Raw genomic sequence first — 22,352 nt, 5'->3', positions numbered from 1 at the left:
GCCGCCAGAACCACAGCAGATTCAGAGAGACTCCAGGGATGCCTGATGGTCAGAATAAATTTGTAGAACAAAGAAGGGAAATGACTACAGAAATCAGAAGTGAGGTACAGAAACAACTGGACTGGTTACAGGTTGGCGTTTGCCTCATTTGAACAGTTTGAGCCCTCAGCAGTGTATGAGTGGTGGAAGTATGGCTGCTGTAGGAGTCGCTGAAGATTGGCCAAGACTCAGGTATTGTTACAGACGCATACTCCTAAGTCAGGTTTTCAATCTTGTCTAACTATTAAGTTAGGTTAAGGTTGGCCCACAAGGAGTCAAATATAGAAGTACGGAGTCCTTCTCAGGCCGTATTTAGTTCGCTTTAACAAACCAAAGCTATATTTCTTGAAGATGCACAATCAGAATGATGAAGAATGAGACTGTGAGCAGGTTACTTCCCTCTCTATGCCTCTGTCTCCCTGTCTGTAAAACAATAGAGCTAAATGTTCTCTGTAAGTGGCTTTCTGCTTGAAAGTGTCTGTGAATGTGTAGGTTGTGTTTTGATTGCATGTGGGACAGCCACCCTCTCCTTTATGAACTGTGGATTTTCATATTGGTTAAGTCAGCAGATGGCAGTTATGCTGTTCAGTTGTGAATCTTGTGCTATTGCTTATGAGTTATTTAGCCTGTTTAACTCCTTTTTGCTCATCAGAAAAGGGAGATTATAACAGACTATAACAGGGTTAAGTTTGAAGTGATTTTACTCTTATAGAGCCCTCTGTGGAGTACTCAATACTATGCTAAGAGCTCATGAATGTTAGTGATTCATAAGAAACTTGTTGGAAAAACAGTTGTGAGAGCACGTTAACTGGAAAGACTTGCTTGAGATAGTTTATTGAGTTAGGACTCTGTGAAAAGTGGAGAAAATGGAAGGAGCCTGGAGAAGTGGAGAAAGCATCTTATAGGATAACACAGGGGACAGAAAGGCAGAGGTGAGAGATGATTTCATCCATACAGTTCCCCAGACTGACTGCTGGGGCAACATCAGAGAGAGAAAGTTCCATGCTGGGCCAGCCCTGGAAGGTACTGCCTCTTCCTGTTTGGATGTTGGTGGCTTGGATGCCTCGAACTAGACGCGAGTTTGAATACTGTCAGCAATTCTTAATTCACTTTAGCCTAATTCACATATAAAACTTTTTTTCTTTTAGCTGTTACATTGTTTTGATCTGTTCTGTTGGTGATATTTACTGTTATAAATGTCACTAGGCCAAGACAAGCATTACACGTAATTATACAACTTTCCCCTTGAGAAAACATAATGAACCCAGTGTTAATATTTATATGGAAAAATTTATGATATACTTCAGTTTTGCATGAAAAGTTAAACTTTGGTAAGTTGGACCGATTGAGTGGAGGAAGCGATAGTACTGTTTGGTGCACATTCATTGCTCTAAGGTGACTTCCTGAGGCTTAATGGTTGGGGCATGCATTTTAATGATGCGTAATAGTGGGGAAGTCAGCTGTGGTTCTGTGGGCAAAGAACACTGGGGTCAGTTAGGATTTCTGAGTTGTAGGTCAGGCATACCCCCTAACCAGTCAGGTAACGTGCATATATAAGAAATGGTGCCTTAGAATTTAGTCTTTTTCTCTGTAAGCAGACAATATTGAATTGGATCACTTTCAAGTTATACCTTCAAGCTCTAAAATGATATGACATTGATTTATTTTGCATGTCAGAAATTTATTTAAAACCTGCAAGGCAACATAGAAGAAATATACATGGTATATAAAATGGCTCAAATCTTTATTATTTTTAAATAGTTTAAAACATTAAGCAGTTATTATGTGCCAGGCATTGTTGCAGGCACTTGAACAACAGTATTTTTTTAATTCTCAAAATAATTCTGTGATGAAAATGTTATCTCCAACATACATGTAAAAACCAAAAAAACGGGGTAGAAAATATTAAAGTAATTTTCTCACCATCATTTACTTACTAAGTAAATCAAACCTAGGTTCATCTGACTCTAAAGCCTTTTCTGTTGATGAATATGTTCTTCTAGTGCTTAAAAACAGCATTTTTTCCTTTAAGAAGATAAAAATCCTTTTTCTAGATTTAATTTTTTTTTTTTGCTTTGCAAACTCATTTAGATAATGCCATGATAAATTCAGCGTAGTATGAGAGGATGATAGTCAACACATTTGGAAGTAGTGAAGTATGAGTTAATAATACTTGACTATAATTCCCAAAACTCATTATGCTGTAGAGCTGGGCTGGTTTATTAGACTTAGCATTCTCTGTAACCTGTCACGCTTCCATGCCTCTGCTCAAGCTAGTCCCTAGAATGTCCACTCCAGTTCTCTATTAACAAACTTTCTAATCCTTCACATAAAGGCCTACTCAAATGTCACCTCCACTCCGCAAGTCCCTACAATCCTCAGGAAGAATTCATTGTTCTGCTCTCTCCACCTGTGTGAGTGTACTGATCACATTCCATTATAGCTAACCGCTGTCTTGTCAGGCCTCCCTTGTGAGTCGGGCAGTAGAGAGAAGAAAGGCACCGTGTATATTATGCATCTGTGGATTCCTCTAGAGCCTATCACATAGTAGGTCCTTATCAAATATGTATTTATTAGAACCAAATTATTCTACTTCTCCCAACACTGGAGTGGAATAATGTTAGCCTCCTCTTTGAGTTAATGTACTGGGAAAATCTACAAACACGGGTTTCTATGGCAACCAACTAGCTAGGAGAAGGCAAACGCTGCAGTGCTTGCCATGACTGCAAAGCTCGTTGCCTGATTTTCGTTAGGCCCCCTTTAGTTTCTTCTGTCCCTGTTCAGCAGTACCAGGATCAGTTTCCAAGATGAATTTGCATATTGTTATTATTCAGCATCTGTTGCTGTGTGTCCTTGTGTTTGCTGTGGCTGGATTTCCTCTAGAGATGAGTAATGAGGGTATTAACTCAGGTGCCTCTTGAGCTTGGCTCTGTCATAACTGAAGGCAAAGAAAGCACTGTGGGCCAGATACTCCCAGTGCTATTTCTAGCAGCCACCCGTGGAGCTCAGCAATACAGTATGCACAGACAGTTCAATGTAAATACAGTTGAGTACCAAGGTTTGCACTCATGCCTGCACCAAACTTGTTAGAAAGGGACTGAAGCAGGAGGGTTTCTTGGCTTAAGAAAGGTAATTCTTTGTGTAGCATAATTTGGGGCCATGATGGATGCAGAAAAACATCTTATTCTACTCCTGCAAACTCTTGCTCTCTTACAATTTTCCAAAGCCGGTGTTCATTTACCTAAGTCTTTAATTCAGTGAAATAATGAACTTCAGTGTAGCTCAATAGAATGATATGGAGATAGCAATAGATGTTCCTTCTTTCAATCCTGGCAAAACCCTTCCCCAAATCCTACTGCTGTAAGGAAATTCATGAGTCACTCTGAGGTTGTGCTCAATGGGACAGTGTGTAGTACTTGACTTGGAATCAGAAAACCTGGGGCTAAGGTCTATGGCCACTGTTACTGGGTGAGTGTGAACAAGTCCCTTCACCTCCTGGATTATCCCTGTCCCTCCCTTTCAGGTAGCAGGAGGCTATAAAAATCATGTGTGTTTTATTTCCTAATTTGCCATGTCCCATACAAATACATACATTATGAATATGGGTGCCTACTGTAAACTGTAAAGTGCTAAACAGATGTTGATGAATGAGGACTTGTGATTTAAATTGCAAATATACAGTTTCAGGAAACTGGCTCATTTTGTGGAGTGTTACAAGGTGCTTTACAGGTTGGGTTAGGTACCCTTTTATTAATAAATACTGGCTGCTAATGAGATTAGTGTTTGTCCTCTAATTCCTTTTCTGTTTTTTAAAGAAATCCTTTGCAATACTGCCACCAAGTCTAAAGTTCCCGTATTAGCCACTGTTTTGAACAAAGGAATGTAGAGATTTTTTAAGATGCGGAACCTGAAAGTTTAAATTCCAGGAAGGATTTTTAAATAAGCCAATTACAAGTATTAGAAAACAGGTATTACCTAACTTTGGAAGGGGAGATCTTATAAGCAAAACAACAAACCAGAAAGGAAAAGAAATATATTTGACTCTACGTACATTTTCATCGATAGCTAAAGTCAAAGTCTAGAAAAATAGACTAAAAAGTAAAACTTTTTCACATATATAATGAATATAAAGAGGCCCTTAATATAAAATGAAAATGCAAAACACTATTAGACAAAAAAAGTGTCTAGTCTCACCAGCAATCAGGAAAATGTACATTAAAACATCAATGAGACCTAGTTTTTAAATATGTTAAATTTAAAAAATTTTAAATATCAATATAACTCCAGAAACTGATGAATCCGGGGGAAATAAATACTCTTGTATGTTTGATTTTAAAAAAGTCTTTCATTTGTGGAAAATAATATAGCAGCATCTATTAAAATTCAAAATATACATATGCCTTGATTCAGAAACCTGGCTTTTGGTTGCTATGCTAAAAAAATGCAAACACTAATATGTAAGAACATGCCCATACTATAGTAGTAACTTTCAATTCAACATTATTTCTGGTGGCAACAGATTGAGGGGAAATTACTTTCAACAAGTAACAGAACAGTGAAATAAATTATGATTATCATGAAATAGTATAGTATTATTTTAAAAACATGAATTATAATTATTTATTTACTTGGTGAATTGCCATTATATATAAAGTGAAAAATGAAAGTTCCAGATTAATATGCATAGTAAGATACTATTTTAATTTTAAAAATTAATAAAGACATAAATCTCCTTATAAGCTGGTATATATATGTATGTGCACTTCATAGAGTAAAATGAGTGAAAAATATGATGATGGCATTAATAAATAAATACATATATCTGGAATCTTGGTGTTTGAATTTATCCTTCAGTGGGTTCCCTTATAATAATCATTGTTAAGCTTTTAGAATGCATAACAATCATCAGTTATAAAACTTTTAGAAATGAAGATTCCAACCCTGGATATTTTGATTTAATAAGTCAGAAGCTCAAAAATGTCAGGGAATTCTCTTACTGAAACACTGTCTTATTGAGTATAGAATCAAACCTAATTTTTTCTACAACCCATCCCCTAACTCCCACACAGGAATTTCTGTATTTCTTTTGGATTTCCTTAAAGATATATTCAAATATCAAATGAAGACATAGGCATTTATAAAGGACTTCTAAGAGGGAGACTAAAATTTTTCAAAGACAATTAAATAGGAAACCTATAGAACAAATACAGTATTTAAGTCCAGGGAAATATATGGAAGTGTTCTAAGGGGCATAATATCTTGATTAATGCACACAGTTGAGATGCTACCCCTTCGTTCTCCTAAAACTATGACTGGCATCTTTCATCCATCACAGCATTCTTTCCCACCATACTCAAATACAGCCTTAGAGTCCTTCTAAACAAAGCATTCAATGAAGGCTTCAGATGATAATCAGAGTTTGCTAAGACATTTAATTCTCCCTGGCAGTCCCAAAGTCCTCCTTCTGTGATCCCACATTTGGTAAGCCCTCACTTTTTGTTTTATGACTTATGGTTGACAAAGCACTGCTGGCTCTCAGTAGAAACACCATGGGCTTTACTTCTTTAGCTAGAAGCTAAATAGAATCCAGCTGTGATTTCAGGGCTTACCTGTCGCAAATCATACACGCTTAAGACAATGGAGATAACTGTCAAAATGATGATGGCCACAGAGTATTCTATGTAACCTTGAGACAGCCACAAAGTTAGGGTGAAGGCTTGGAACACATAGAATGGATTTAAAACCTGTGGGTACAAAAATGGCATTTGGGTCACTTGCATGAACCTTAGTAGTAATCAAGAAGATGTCATTTCATTATCTAATTTTTTCTCATTTTTTTACAACATGCACGAACCTCTAATATTTAAGAATTCACTTAGATCTCTATTGATTTGGGTTGAGAAAATGTCAGACACATAGAATGTGATATGGTGGAAGCAAAATTATTTTGTGCATTCAGAGCCATGCCCACAAATTGATCATTCTTACTCATTTTGAATTTCAAAAATATTTTACCAATAACAAAATTTAACAATTCACCTTCTTAAACAGATTTACTCATAATGGCGGAGGTACGTGATTCAGTCTCTTTTAAAAATGTACTTCCATTTGGAACAGTTTAAGTGCAGTTTTATTTTTCATATAATCACATGCTGCAGATTTAGTCAAGTTGTGTAATGAAAATGAAAGATTCTACTTTTCTTTTCAGGTCATTTAAAAATAGCATCTTTCATGTCACAGGTCTTAGCAAGGTCACATGAGAGTCAGTCAAGTCCTTCTCTTGGACAAGGAGGAAGGCTGGAGAGAAATGTCTTCCCCAAGGCTGCAGGGCCAATCATGAGCAGAAAGTATGACCAGCCCGAGAGCTGGTCAGTCATACATGTATATTTTTGGTCTCGTGAGAATACCTTCAACATTTCTTGTTCCCTCAATTTTTCCCATTTGGGTCCTGCTAACTCATGCTAATAATGAGAGCAGAGAGGGCAAACCTGAGAAGCCAGAGAAAAGTCACAGGATATACATGCAGAAAGTGGATTAAAGAGCCCGTCAGAGCAAAGCAAGGATTATTTTTCTGAGAAACTGTTATTTCTAATCATTATGAATTAGATGAAATATTGGTTTAAATCAGTGCTAATCTCCCTTACCTCTGTTTTCTATAATTTCCTTATGTACTAAATACAATTCTAATTTAGTCTTAAAAGTGAACTGATATATGGTAAATAAGTTAGTACGTTGTATCTTAAGGGTTGGATATATTTTGTCCATTAAAAAAGATTTTGTTCCTTAATATTTCTTATTATTTCAATCCCCACTGCTTTACTTACAAATTACAGCTTTTTTGTTTGCTTATTATAAAATGCTTTAATTGTAGGTTACATACAAATGATAATATGACCTTGAAGTTAAGCAAATCCAGTAGAAAACTGGTGAAATACTTGTTACAGAAGAAACAACAGTATCCTAATTAATTTGGTTGTCTATTTAATATTCTTTTGAAACCAAATGTAAAGAAATAGTTGTACTTGTTTTTCTTTCTACTAAAGGGCTAGTAAATAGGTGCCAGAAAATACTAGCACTCCTTTCAAAATAGAACACATTGACCCCTGGAGAATATTTGGCAATTTGAAAATGTACTTGAAGTGTAAAAAGCTGCCTACTTTTTGATAGTTAGGGAAGCTATGCATATGTCTAGGCAGGATGTATATGGGAAATCTTTGTATGTTCCACCAAATTTTGCTGTGAACTGAAAACTAGTCTAAAAAATAAAGCTAAAAAAAAGCAACCTGTTTTCTGCTCCAGACACAGAATAATGGTAAATAATTTTTTAATCTTAAAAAGATATGTCCATGCTCCAAAACAAAATGGCCATCTTTATGGGTTAGAAATAGACTGGAAACATGCAGCATTGAGTGGGGACTCACATCATCAGATTCATGGGTTCCAGACAAAGACTAGACAGCAAAATCTAGGAGCTCCTTTCTCAGAGGAATAGACAGAACGTGTTCCTCAGGTGGCAGAGGATAGAAATGAGGCTTACGGTGGAAAAGAAGGGTAGCCACGGGCTTCCTGTTCCAGAATAGAGGTTGAGCAAAGTCATAACCAATGAGGGCTTTCCACCCAAGGGTAGAATGAGAGAGAAGAGAACCCATGGTACAAACTGTGAACTGGGCCAAGCCTCAAGCTGGCTAAGGACATGCATGTGACAAATCCCTGAAAGACAAGTGCCCAAACCTTCAGGGACCACATAGGGGCCAACTGGAGGCAAACAAAGCCATCAAAGAAGCACAGAAAGCACAGAAAGAAAGAGAAAAATTGATGGGGAAAGTGTCCCACTTAAAGTAAGCGTTAAAAAAAAAAAATCCAAACACACAAGGAAAATATTGCTAAAAATAAAAACAAAAATAAAACACTAACAAAGGGAGAACTTACTCTCAAGAAAATGAAAATAATAAAGCCATTTGAAAAAGACCAAAAGAATATATTTCAAATCTTCAAAAATTATAGAAATAATAACATTGCCTCATGCTGTGGACTGAACTTTTGTGTCCCCCCCTAAATTCATAGGTTGAAGCCCTAACCTCCAATGTGATGGTATTGGGAGGTGGGTCCCTTGGGAGGTAATTAGGTTTAGATGAGGTCATGAAGGTAGAGGTTCCACGATGGAATTAGTGTCCTGGTAAGAAGAGGAAGAGACCAGAGCTCTCTCTCCACCATGTGAAGACACAAAGAATGCAATACTCTGCAGGCCCAGCAACGGGTCCTCACCAGGAACCGAATATGCAGGCACCTTGATCTTGGACTTCCCAGCCTCTAAAACTGTGGGAAAGTAAATGTTTGTTGTTTAAACCACCCAGTGCATGACATTTTGTTATAGCAACCCAGTGGACTAACCACGCCCCCTACCACCACCACCACCACCACCACCATCATCCAAACTTAAGAGAGCAAAACAAAACAAACAGGAGATTATGAAGCAGGAATCTGTCTCACACTGGAAAGGAATTTTAAAGTACACCTGAGTTTAAAATAAGCAGTAGCAAAAAGAAGTTGCATGAAACAAGATATCATTCACATCAAAGTATTTATGTGTTCCTTCTAGGAAGTAAGAAGGGGCAGAAATTTATTTTTTCAAAAAAAAAAAAAAAAGAAAGAAAAAAGAAAACAGTTACCTGTTTAACAAGCAGCTTCCATATGGGTTGGATTTCAACCTCAATGGTGTTAGGCCCACACACTAATCTTCTGTAGGAGATTGATCATCCATTAGTGTCAGAGCTACAAGTTCAGTGATAAGTGACTACAGGCCAAACTAAACGGAAGTCATTTTTCTACTCTTTGGAGATTTTGTGACTTTGATTTAAAAAATAACATGCAAGTTCTTTTGAAACCTAATTCTAAACTACTATTTTTGAAATGAAAGTCAGTGCATGATGGACAGAGTTGTAGTCCTTGATACAAATATATCTTAAGTGTAGTACAACTCAAAACAAAAACTTGGAAAGACACTTTCATTTTGAGTTACTTTTAAAATAATTTTATTATATACTAAAAGCAGCGAAAAAGACACAGCTATGCAGATGTTCCTAGACTTGTCAGGTGTTCTAGATTGTCCTTGATGTTAGAAGTCATATCTATCTTACTTTGGTACCTCCAGCACCTAGGACAGGCCCTTAGTGTATGAACTGAATGAATATATAAATGAATGAGCAAATGAACTGGAAGACATGGCCTTCATGGCTAACACTTGGTAAATGTGTACATTATACACAAAGTGTAATACACATGTGCATTACAACAGGAACGCATATTTCCATACTATTTTACCATTAACAAAGTTTTTACAAAAGATTCATTTGATCCTCACAATAGTCCGAAGGAAAGGGCTAATATCCCTATTTTGCCAATGGAAAAAATTACTCAGTGTGGCATGTAGCCAAAAGTGCACACATCTAGTATTAATCACGACAATGTAACTTTTTTTTTTTTTTGAGATGGAGTTTCACTCTTGTTTCCCAGGCTGGAGTGCAATGGCACGATCTCAGTTCAACGCAACCTCCGCCTCCCAGGTGCAAGCAATTCTCCTGCCTCAGCCTCATGAGTAGCTGGGATTACAGGCGTGCGCCATCACACCCGGCTAATTTTGTATGTTTAGTACAGACAGGGTTTCTCCATGTTGGTCAGGCTGGTCTTGAACTCCCGACCTCAGGTGATCTACCCGCCTCAGCCTCCCGAAGTGCTGGGATTACAGGCATAAGCCACCACGCCCGGCCTACAATGTAACTTTTAAACAGAGTTGACAGTGTCAGAAACTGCACTTAGCCTTTTATATGCATTAACTCCTTCAAGCATCACATTATTCCCATGAGATTTCATATTAGCACCTATTGTAATAAAAACTCAAGTTCAGATAAAGCAAGAAACTTTTCCAGGATCACAAAGCCAGAAGGAGGTAGGCTTTGTAGCATGGTCTGTGACTCCACTTCACAAATCTGCCTCAGAAAGGATCAGTGGGGAGAATCTACCCGAGAGATCTTTGGTCTCAATGAGGTATAACAGAGAGCTGAGCCCAAGTTTATCTAACTTCTTAGCCATATTTTTTCCAAGTACAATTGTAGTTTGCAAAGTACAGAGAGGACTCAAACCAAGGTCTTCTAACTCCATGGCATGAAAGCACTGAGGTTCAAGGATGTTGGGAATCAGAGGACAAACAGCCCATCATGCTCTTTGACTTCTTAAGTCCCTATACCTCACACTGGAAAGAGCCCATAACTCAAACCATTTCAGTACTCAGGACTCTTTTACACGATCTGGGGCAATGATCTGGTGTTAAGCAAAGTGTCAGAACTTCGGACCCCAAAGTTGGTCCTCCTTTCCCTCTCTCTACTTTGAATGCCCTTCCCACATTCTTCACCTCATAAATGTCTGCTCAGCCGCTGAGAGCCAGATCTGACAATCAAGCCTAATGGTTGAGAAATGTGGGATCGGATAGACCTGGATTTGAATCCAGCTGAGACTTTGTGCTTGCTGTTCCGTCCCCCGGGAACTAATCCCCCCCACAACTTTGTATGGCTTACTCGCTCAGTCCCTGAATGAAACAAGGGTATTCCCTTGTGAATGAATTTCATTCTTTCTCTGTTCAAATAGCACCTCCTTACTGGGCTTTTTCTAACAATGCTGCTTAAAATAGCTACCCTGACTCTCAATTCAGATTCTCTTCATCTCCTCATCCCGCCATGCTTCATTCTAGTGCACATAATTACCTGAAATTACATGTTATGTTTTACATATTAATAAGTGTGCAAAAAAACCAGACTGTGTCCTCCACTATAATGTACGCTTCCGGAGGACATCGATACATTCCGAATGCCTAAAACAGAGCCTATTATATGTTGAATGAATGAATTGACGACCGAATGAGGGGTCAGCCTCACTCTTCTCGTCTGTAAAAGAGGTTTTATAAAACATACCTAATAAAACTGCTATCAAGCTGAATGTGTGGCACACACCTGTAGTCCCAGCTATTTGGGAGGCTGAGGCAGGAGAACTGCTTGACCTCAGGAGTTTGAGACCAGCCTGGGCAAAAAAGGGAGACCCTAATTAAAAAAAAAAAATCCTGCCAGTAGCATATGAGTAAAATACATAAAGCATTTAGTTCTCAATAAATGGCAGCTATCTTTGAAGTCTTACTCCCTCTCGCACAATTAACTCTATTTTTCTCCCTTCCAATAACCTTTCTTTTCTTAGCAACAGCACCTACATCATTAAATTATAATGTATATTTACATGTATTTTTCCCTCAAGTTTCCTAGAGTCCCTTTAAAGGCAGAAACAGATATTTTTTTCTCTTTTTTTTTTTTTTTTTTTTGAGACGGAGTATTGCTGTGTCGCCCAGGCTGGAGTGCATTGGCACAGTCTAGGCTCACTTCAACTTCCGCCTCCCAGTTTCAAGCGATTTTCCTGCCTCAGCCTCCTGAGTAGCTGGGGTTACAGGCCCACACCACCACATCTGGCTAACTTTTGTATTTTTAGTAGAGACGGGTTTTCACCATGTTGACCAGGCTGGTCTCAAACCCCTGACCTCGTGATCCACCTGACTCGGTTTCCCAAAATGCTGGGATTACAGGCACGAGCCACCGTGCCCAGCCCAGAAACAGAGATTTTTAAATCCTGTCTAAAAATCTAACATCTAGGGGCACAGTGTCTGACCTAGAGGATATTCCCTAAATATTAGCATGAATAAATAAGGTTCAAGGCAGTACACAGGGTATGGAAAGCAGTTTAGAAAGCAATCCTAGCTTCTGATGCTCTTTGGCTCTCCAAGTTTGGCAATATTACCATTAAGAGAGAAGAGATCCCATGAGGATGGGGATCCAGCAGTTCAATATTTGCCTGTAGATCATCCTCTTTATGGCTCATCTGAGCCATATTGAAATCACAGCCTGGCATGCCCCTTGCTGCTTCATCTCTTCTACTGCTTCTTGCCAAAAACTATTGTGTTTAGAGATCATGCACCCGTCTCATTTTCAGCACAAGCCAAGCAGACTGCTCAGGGATGTTGACCAATGGCTGAGCAACAGGAAGAAAGATAAGATTCGAAGCTGGTTCACATGAGGAAAGGTCTAAGAAACAAGGGAGCTGACATTCTGACCAGCTGGCGGGGAAAATTGTTCCCAGAATGTTCCCAGTGGCTTCACAGAGCAACACAGGCCAAATAAAATTCAGCAGACCTGCCTAATAGTTCTAACTATCCATCAGAAGAAGAGCTTCTTCGGAGGTGGATGGTCCCTCTCCAGAAGTTGAACAATTTCTCAGCAGGAAACCTGTGGAGGGGATTTCTGCAGGGACCGTGGGCTAAACTTGAGGAATCATTGAGGTTTCCTCCAACCCTGAGAGAACAGTCAATCTGTTAGAATTTATTTCTGAGAAAACAAAATGCAGATGACTAGGAGGACTTTCTCCTGGAGGACGTCCATGTCCCTTTTCATTTGTTATTCATTCATTCATTCATTCAATTAACTTGCCAAGTAATTGTTAATGTGTTGTGTGGTAGCCACTTTAGGCTCCAGGTGGTAAAGACTGAAGGAGTCCTCAAGGAGGAAGGAAGGGCTTGTTAGAATTATGATGGGGCTTTTTCAAACTGCACCTGTGTTTTGCTCACTGCTTCCATTCTGATAAGTTTCCAGCAGGGTCTGCGGCAGGCAGGGATGTCTATAGTTCTCCACACAAACAACGTCAAGCCAGGAGATTCTGGCATAACCCACTTCCCGGAACTTAGGAATTTTTAGGAAGCAGACATGTAGAGGTTGAGAAAGTTCCCGTGTGATTCTGTTAGCGAGTTCCTGACTTCCCTAACACTCTCATTTTACAAAGGGAGAAAGACCTGAGATCTTCACAAATGCATAGGACGTGGCATCCAACTTCTGGGATTTGGATGTGGTTGTATCATACAGCAAGAGTGCTGGCCTTAGAGCCCTTCCATTAAAAACAATAATAAAAACAAGATTGGAGTATTTTGAGAAATTGCTTTATGGAAGGAAAACACCTATTTCATTACAGCTTGAACCTACTTGTGTACTTTAATGAAACACTTATACAGAGACTGTATCTCCATTCTACAAATGACATGAGAGTTAGTTTAGTTTTTTACATTTGTCCTCATCTGTGACCTGCCCATTTCTTTCATTGCCTAAATTGCATGTTTTCAGATAGCCTCAGGAAAACTTGGGAAGTTGGGCCCTGAGAGGATTTCAAGCCCTCCACGTGAGCTAAGTGAGGTGCTTCCAGTCAGTTTTTCTGGGGAAATGCCTTGAGCGTTCCCAGGTGTGGGGATGCAGAAGGGAATGGACCAGGAGGACATCAGGAGTGGAGATGGGAGGACAAAGAAACCCAGTGCAGGATCCTGCCAGGGAGATTCTGGACTTAGGTTTACGGGTCCCTCTGTAGGGCTTTGCTCTAAATTAGGCATTAGAGTTAAGCGATTTTGTACTTTAAATGGGCCGAGATCCATAGAACCATGGATCTGATAATTCCACTTTATTAAAAAAGAAAATGATCTCAGTTCATTTAATTTTTATTACATACCTTATACATTAAATTTTAAAGAAAGGATATATACATGTTATATTTTTAAGTAATTCATTAACTTCTAATTGAATTCTAACAGTTGAGACTATGTTATTGGCCTCCAGAAGAATGAGCAAAGCCCCTTTCCTCGCCTCCAACCACTCCTTCCTTGATCCTTCTGTAAAAGCTGATCTCATGGCTGAGTATCTACTACATGGCTATTTTCTAAAGGTGGTTTCAAAGGGGATAGAGGTCATGGTATACAAGCATGGTTTCTAACTTTTCCTCTCCCCAAGACTGAGAAGTAAGAGAGTAGGGTCTCACAGCAGCCTCTCTCTCTCCCTCTCTCCCTCACCTTCTTTTTGCTTCTTTCTCTCTCTCTCCTAATGTTCTGTGTTCTCGTGGAACAGTTTCTGTCAGCTTAGAGCTGCGCGTAAATGGTAAACCTACCTTCTCTTGCTGTCTGTCACTCGGATTCCTTTCCTCTGGTCCTGACAAGCATGCCTTTTCTCTCAATGCTGCGGTAAACATTGAGAATTAAATTTGGCCTTGCGAATCACTAAACCAATGGGGAGCTCTCTTCCCAGCTTCGCATTCAGTGATGCCACCTTGGTGGCTTAAATTGGGCATGGATGGAATATTCCTACCATAGAAGCCAGCAAACCCTGTCTATCAAAGCTTTTTTTCTTCCTGAGAGCTAAGTCACCAGCAAGATGATTGATCTAGACTTAACCCCAAGTGTGTGTGTGTGTGTATGTGTGTGTGTATGTGTGTGTGCATGTGTGTGTATGTGTGTCTGTATGTGTCTGTGTGTGTGTGTATGTATGTGTGTGTATGTATGTGTGTGTATGTGTGTATGTGTCTGTGTATGTGTGTATGTGTGTGTATGTGTGTGTGTATGTGTGTGTGTGTGTATGGTGTGTGTGTGTATGTGTGTCTGTGTGTATGTGTGTGTGTGTATGTGTGTGTGTGTATGTGTGTGTGTGTATGTGTGTGTGTATGTGTGTGTGTATGTGTGTATGTGTGTATGGTGTGTATGTGTATGTGTGTGTATGTGTATGTGTATGTGTGTGTGTGTATGTGTGTGTTGTGTATGTTGTGTATGTATGTGTGTGTTGTATGTGTATATGTGTGTGTGCACGTGTGTGTATGTGTGTGTATGTGTGTTGTATGTGTGTTATGTGTTGTGTATGTCTGTGTTACGTGTGTTGTATGTGTGTTGTGTGTATGTGTGTATGTATGTGCGTTGTGTGTGTATGTGTATATGTGTGTGTATGTGTGTATGTGTGTGTTGTGTGTTGTGCTGTATGTGTTGTGTGCATGTGTGTGTGTTGTGTGTGTTGTGTATGTATGTGTGTATGTGTATATGTGTGTATATGTGTGTTGTGTGTGTGTTGTGTGTGTGTGGGTGGCGGGGGGTGGTGCAGGGGGGCTGGGAGAGAGTCCTTCTATTTCTGCTGCCAGGAAGTCATTTATTCCTTTTATTTTCTGGAGCCTGAACAAAAGGGACAGAAGCAGGGTGGGTGGGCTGAGTAAAAAAGAAGGTAAAGAGATGCTCAACTGATAAACGGTCTTAATAGGAAGACTACTTTTCTAGTTGAGGAATCAGGTAGGTTTTTTATTTTTTTTCCAGTATGGGCTCACTTTTGTGGTGTAAAAGAATTACCTCGAGTGTCTTTTGACCTGTCTGGGACAGGCACCGAGATGGAAGTTTGAGTTCAGTTCGTGACAGGTGAAGCTAAGGAACATGGAACTGCTGGGACAGTTTGCTTGCTCTCTTCCGGATCCCTTCTCACCATTTCTCTCCAGGGTAAAGTTATTTCTCCTGATGTTCGGATATGCTTTCACTACTGAAAAGTGAGAGCTATGTAAATCTGCATTTTCTCTCTTTCCCTGGCTGCTAGGGAGCCCATAGAAAAGGTTTGCATGTAAACTCTGTAGCTTTTCATCATCAGACATTCTTGTGTATCCCCCTTCATTTCTCACTGTACGCACTTGCTTTTTAATGAAAGCAAGCTCAAATTCACTAGGAAATTGGTAAGATATTACTCAACCATCCATCATACTTAATTTTTTAAAGGTCTTGGTCTTACCCTAAAAAATGAAATGAAAAAATCTTCCATATTCTACTTATTCTCTTTTCGCCCCCCAAATAACATAAATATGGACTATAAGTAGATTGTCTGCTCCATTCTTCATATTTGGAAAATGATACTCTTGTCTTGCTTATTAGATTGTCAAGTTCTATATTGTGTGGATCAGATTTTATTATTATTATTTGTGTGTGTGTGTGTGTGACCAAGTCTCACTCTGTTGCCCAGGCTGGAGTGCAGTGGTATGATCTCAGCTCACTGCAACCTCCACCTCCCAGGTCCAAGCAATTCTCCTGCCTCAGCCTCCTGAGTAGCTGGGACTATAGGCACAGGCCACCACACCTGCCTAATTTTTGTACTTTTAGTAGAGATGAAGTTTTACCATGTTGGCCAGGCTTGTCTTGAACTCTTGACCTCAGGTCACCTGCCTTGGCCTCCCAAAGTGCTGGGATTATAGCTGTAATCCCGGGCGAGCCACTGCGTCTGGCCATGGATCAGATTTAAATTTGATTATGTACAATGTTTACTAAAGTTTGGCGCTTGATAAATAAGAAAAAAACATGAGGTAGCTGCACTGACCGGAAATCGTTCCTGCGGAAGTGGTAACCCAGGCAGAGTATGTCTACATCTATCATCTAGAATTCTTAAATGTCCTAGATAAATCCTTTAAATGTCTTGTATTTAGTGCTATTAAACCTATATATTTTCATGACTTTAAAAACTGTTTTGTGTGTCAATTTTTTGAGCATTACATCTGAAATCTTACATAATAATACTTTTTTTTTTTTTTTTTTTTTTTTTTTTTTTTTTTTTTTTTTTTGAGAGTCTCTCCTGTCGCCCAGGCTGGAGTGCAGTGGCACGATCTTGGCTCACTGCAAACTCTGCCTCCTGGGTTCATGCTCTTCTCCTGCCTTAGCCTCCCAAGTAGCTGAGACTACAGGCACCGCCACCACGCCCGGCTAATTTTTTGTATTTTTAGTAGAGACAGGGTTTTGCCATGTTCACCAGGATGGTCTCGATCTCCTGACCTTGTGATCGGCCTCCCAAAGTGCTGGGATTACAGGCATGAGCCACCACGCCCAGCCAATAATACCATTTCTAAGGCATTTTGCAATATTGTCCTAGTCCAGATGTCTGGTTCATTTTTCACAGTGTCTGACAGAGGAAAAACTTATAACAGATTAGTAACTCTTAGACTTGGTGTGAGAATTATGGGGGTTGCTTGCTAAAAATGCGTATCTTCTAAGTACCCCTTGCTCCTATAGAATTATCAGAATTACGAGGGTGGAGCTTAAAACCTATATTTTAAAGTATCAGATTACTTCTTAGCTTGAGAATAGGTGTTTCTGGCTGACTGTAAAGGTTAAGCAGACACTCTCTCTAAAAATGGGTGAGAAATAAAGGTGATTATAAGATTCTGGAGAAGACTTGTAATGATTTCCTTTCAGATTTGCCAGGATTCATCATTTCAAATAATAGCTGAAGAAAGCAGGGACTCTGTATATCTGTGAGTTAATAATAACATAAGCATTTCCTAATTTACGTGCATCTATAGGTACCAATGTCACGATTGTGACACATTTTTGCCTCTCTTTCTCACTAGTCAGTGTCTCTGGGACAATGACTAAACCTTTATTTTTAGATCCTTAGTTCCTTACAAAGTACCTATTTGTTAGTTAAAAAAATCAATGATTATATTAGCGTATTTATTTACTCTAGAAATATCTATTGAGCTCCTACCGAGAATCAGGCACTGTTCTAGGTGCTGCAGATATAGTGGTGAATAACAACTAACTGAGCAAGCAAAATCCTCATCTCCAGGGCTGTTTCTTCAGAGTAAAATGCAATCATAGTATTGTCTTTCTGCCTCTCCGAGGATTTGGAGGATGACTAAGCTGACATTTAGGGAATGACTCAAGATTTTTTTTTAAGAAAGGAAAAATAAAAAGACAACACAAAGATGATTGCTATAGAAGCCTGAGATAAAAGATCAAATTTTATGATTGCACTGTTCTTTTAGTCTTTGTAAAAATAAGTTTGCCTAAGAAGAGAACAATTTAGAATATCTCTGCTGCCAGTAAATGAACTTGGACTATATCGAGCTGATGAAGCATTATGCTGACAATGCACTGATAACTGATTTGATACTTCATTTTCTGTTGGCAGAGTTTACTCTTAAGGCATATAGCAAGAGTCCTACCTGACCTCTTGTTCCTCACTGGTCAGACCCAATCCAAATGTCTGATGGATGTCAGAGCAGGAGTTACTGTCTTCTAGCAACCTAGGAGGTAGTCAGGATAGGAACCACACTTCAGTTCATAGCACTCAACAAATCAGTGTTTCTCCCTATATCCTGACTTAGGGGTGACAAAACATTGTACTCACCCAACTTTCTGAAACTGCTTCTCCAGGTTGTTCCAAACATACCTGATTTTCTGCACTTGGATGCATCGCAGCTGGGATGATAAATGTGATAGAACAGGTGTCATTCATAACATAAAGCTCATCGGGAGAGGGGAGTGATGTTCAATGCAGGATGCAGGTCCCCTTGTGGGTGCCTCCCTCCCTCCTTCCCTTCCTCCCTTCCTTCCTTCCTTTCTTTTTGACAGGGTCTCACTCTGTCACCCAGGTTAGAGTGCAGTGGCATGATGACCACCCACTGTAGCCTTGACCTCCCAGGCTCAATCAATCCTCCTGCCTCAACCTCCTGAGTAGCTGGGACTACAGGCATGCACCACCACACTTAGCTAGTTTTTTACTCTTATTTTTAATAGAGATGAGGTTTTGCCATGTTTCCCAGGCTGGGCTCAAACTCCTGGGCTCAAGGGATCCACCCACATTGGCCTCCCAAAAGTGCTGGGATTACAGACATGAACCACCATGCCCAGCCAGTCTCACTTTCTTTGATACATAGCTGTCATTCCCATTCCAAAAGTGTGATATTCAGAATTTTCATTTAATAAACAGTTATGCTTTCTCTGCAAACATGCATAACACTGTACTCTTCAAGTAACTTACTTTTAATTCTGGCTTTATTAAGGCTTGGTTTATGATAGAATGGCAGTCAGCCACCAAGGATTCTTCCCACTTCTTGCTTACAGGAAACTTCAGTGTGGATAAGTAGAGGCAGAATACCTTCTTCCTCATATATCGTTGAAATTTGTCCTGGAAAAAGACAATCCAGTTCATGAAATTCTCAAGTGTTATTCAATAAGATGCTCAATCAACCAAATACCTACCAAGTGCTAAACAAGCGGTTTTCAAAGTTTGGTACAAAACTTTGACCCAAATAAGAGCATCAGCTTTATCTCAGAACTTACTAGAAATGCAAATTCTCAGCCCCACTTCAGATCTACTGAATTAAAAACTCTGGGTGGGGCCAGCAGCCCTTGTTTCAATGAGCCCTCCAGATGATTCTGATATGCACTAAAATTTGATAACCACTGTGCTAGAAAATAAAAGGAAAGATAATATTTTTCAGGAAAGCCTTCTCTCCAGAAAATAGTTTCTAGCTATATCAAAGTGACATCTAGGTGTTTAACATGTGTAATATCCTCCAAAATACGTATTTTTGAAAACCTGAATGACCATTCGCATGTTATGGTCTCTAAAAGCTGTAACACTGACAGCCACTGACCATGGAATGGCGAAGAGCACCCCCTGTTGGCCTGATGGGGTCGAAATTTCCCCAAGCTGAAGCGGAAGAAATGCTCTTCACTCCTGGGTCAAAATGAGAGAGAGCAAATGGATTGCAGAGATAACGTTGCCATCTCCTGTTCTGATCTATGGAAACTCTTTAAATAGAGGAAATCTACCCTCTGAAATATAATACCAGCCACAGAGTTGCGCCACAGAGGCAATACAGAAGACACGGTCACGGCATTCGAAATAGAAAACAGAAGGGCACGCACTGTTGTCCTCAGCAAAACAGTGTCTGCTTCTCGCAAGGGGCATGGGATGCAGCTGGCCCACACTCTCCACTGGGGTCTCCAGTAGAACAGCAGCAGAAGGACCCCACAGGTCAGCACGGATGCGACAAGGCAGAGGGCTTTGCGTACACTGTGGTCCCGGTAACCAAACACCTCCTAGAGAATCAATTTAAAAGATCACTCTGTTTTTCTTTTTTTCACATAAACATATTGTTTTCTTTCAATAAACCAAACTTTAGATGAAGGAATATTGCTTGGGAGAGAAATCTGGTTGTAGGTGGTTAAATCAAGTTGACTGCTTGCAGCTGTCCGCTGATCAAATCAAAAAGGAAGGACTTATTTTACTACCCTGGTATATGGAACTAAAACATTAAATGGAAAGAGTATGGAAGAGGCAGATTTGTTTTATTCTATATATTCATAAGAGTCACCTCAGATTTTTATAAAATACTTCATGTTTTGAGGCAGATTTATTTTTTTTAGGCATTAGGTATTTTAAAAATTGTTAATATGCATTTGTTGTAGGAAGGTGATAAAATTATGACAGATGTGATCTACACTCACACATCTAGCTTTATCCATTCAGCTTTGTCTTATAATAACATGATTGAGGACGATTGAAAGTTTGAATAAATGTACTATTTTCTAGAACAGTATGATGATATAAATTAAGGAATTACCTGTGGACAAGAAAGACTTTCAAAAAGCAGCTTATGTTTATTTACCCCGATAGTAATACGCTAAAATATTTGGACTTTTACTAGTAGGTGAGTTGATATTTGTCATAAACTGAATAAAGATTTGAGATTTGATTCTAGAAGGAAAAATTGCCAAACGATAGATTTGCTTATTCAAAGCCAATTTCTAGTTCCCAACTTCAACAGTGACATTTCATAGCATTGTTTTATAAATTTGAAAAACCAAATTTTCAGTGCATTTTGAAGCCCCTGAGGGATGCTGATTATGAATAAGATCTCTAATATCCTATTATTTTAGGTTCTGCTGTTGTTGTTTTTGTGCTTTTTAAAAATATGACTGAACTCTGAATTTTCAGGTCCAGATCACAGGACTATAATGTCGAGAAACTTAGTTTTTAGTAAGTGTCTAGAGCACTTTTGATGAGGGAATATCCTGCATCGGTTTAGATCATGCTATAAAAAATCTCTTAAGATTTTTCCACTGACCCTCAACACTCTCATCCACCTGAGAAAAAAGTTCATTAAGTTCAGTGAGGCAGCCACTCTATTTTGAGATTATTCAAATAAGGTTTAAATTAGAAATATGCATTCACTCTGCTTTTAAGCATGTTTTCAATTGGTTCTCCTCTTTCTCTTTCTGTTCCCCCGATTCTATAAACCTACTTTAGTTTTATTTGTGAATTATAGTTTTATTAGGACCAAATAAAATGTATATGCCACTTTACGTATTATGTCATAAATATACATTCTTTTACCAAGAGTTATTTACAAGGGCTTACTGCCAAAGTCAAAGTGTGTGCAAAAATAGAAGCAGAGCAATTTGGAATCTTAGTCTAGCTTGTAGATGAAATGAGCTCATTCATAAATAACTTTCTCTTTTTCTATTTATATGCAGTAATGGCAATGAAAATCATAATTCTGGTACCCCTTCAGTTCTCTTCTACACAATGTTTTTAAATTAAAAAACAAACTCACAGTGCTAGCAAGACTGCAATGAAAGCACTACCCCTATATACTGCCAATAACCTTGTGAACTGGAATAATTTTTTTAGGAAAAGTAAGGTACCAAATTGTATCAAGAATTGTAAAGATATTTCTACTCTTTGAATCAGTAATTCTTCATTTGAAAATATGCCCTAATGAAATAACATCTAAATAAGATAGTTTTGCATATACAATGTTCAGTGCAGCATTATCTGTAATAGCAAAATCACTGGGAAAACCAAATGATAGCTAATGGTTCAGTAAGCTGTGAAACATCAAAGCAATGGACTATGGTAGAGCCCTTAACAACAAAATATATAATGCTAATGTAGAAACCTGGGGCATACTGTGATATAATGTAAAATGGAGAAAAGAACAAAGAACAAGCAGAATAAATGGAAAACAAGTAGCAACATTATGAAATTTAACCCAACTATATTAATTACATTAAATGCATATGGCCTTAATACTATGATTAAAAGCAAAGATTATTAGACTAGATAATAAAAGGCCTATTGTATGCTATTTACAGGAGACACACTTTAAACATAAAGAAGTGGATATGTTAAAAAGAAAAAGAAAGGGAAAATATACCATGCAAAAAGTAGAAGAAAGCTGATATTGCTGTATTATTATCACACAAATTATATTTAAGGATAGTTAAGGAAAAAATACTATGAGAGAAAAGGAAGGATATTTCATAAGCTAAAAGATCAATTCAACAGGAGAACATAACAATCCCAATTTTTGCACTCTAAAAAACATAGTTTCAAAATTTATAAAGCAAAATTGATAGAATTTAAATCTATTCTCATCATTGGAGATTTTAGCGCAACCCCCTCTCAACAACCAACAGAATAAGCAGACAAAACATTCCGTAGGAATACAGGAAGCCTGAACAACTCCACTAGCTACATTGATCTAATTGACAAATATAGAAAATTACAGCCAACAACTGCAGAATTCAAATATTTTTCAAGTACACATAAAATACTTACCTAAATTGAGCATATTCTCAGACATAAAGTATAATGACATAATTAAACTAG

General features: G+C 38.6%; 1 protein-coding gene across 1 annotated transcript in view; it reads right to left on the bottom strand.

Moving 5' to 3' along the window:
- LOC105470837 (ATPase 13A5) overlaps positions 1–22,352 on the bottom strand; it is a 114,112-nt gene that overhangs the window by 74,472 nt on the left and 17,288 nt on the right. The window contains exons 2-7 of the mRNA XM_011723094.3: positions 19,604–19,777; positions 18,711–18,857; positions 18,078–18,148; positions 17,893–17,973; positions 8,709–8,778; positions 5,649–5,783 (exon numbers count right to left, since the gene is read on the bottom strand). Coding sequence (XP_011721396.2) covers positions 5,649–5,783; positions 8,709–8,778; positions 17,893–17,973; positions 18,078–18,148; positions 18,711–18,857; positions 19,604–19,777 — 678 coding nt within the window. The remainder of the gene's footprint in view (positions 1–5,648; positions 5,784–8,708; positions 8,779–17,892; positions 17,974–18,077; positions 18,149–18,710; positions 18,858–19,603; positions 19,778–22,352) is intronic.

This window comes from Macaca nemestrina, chromosome 2 (genome assembly GCF_043159975.1).
Source record: "Macaca nemestrina isolate mMacNem1 chromosome 2, mMacNem.hap1, whole genome shotgun sequence".
NCBI classification, from domain to species: domain Eukaryota; kingdom Metazoa; phylum Chordata; class Mammalia; order Primates; family Cercopithecidae; genus Macaca; species Macaca nemestrina.
Note: the sequence above shows the minus strand (reverse complement) of the source record. Positions and strands in the feature narration are given on the sequence as shown.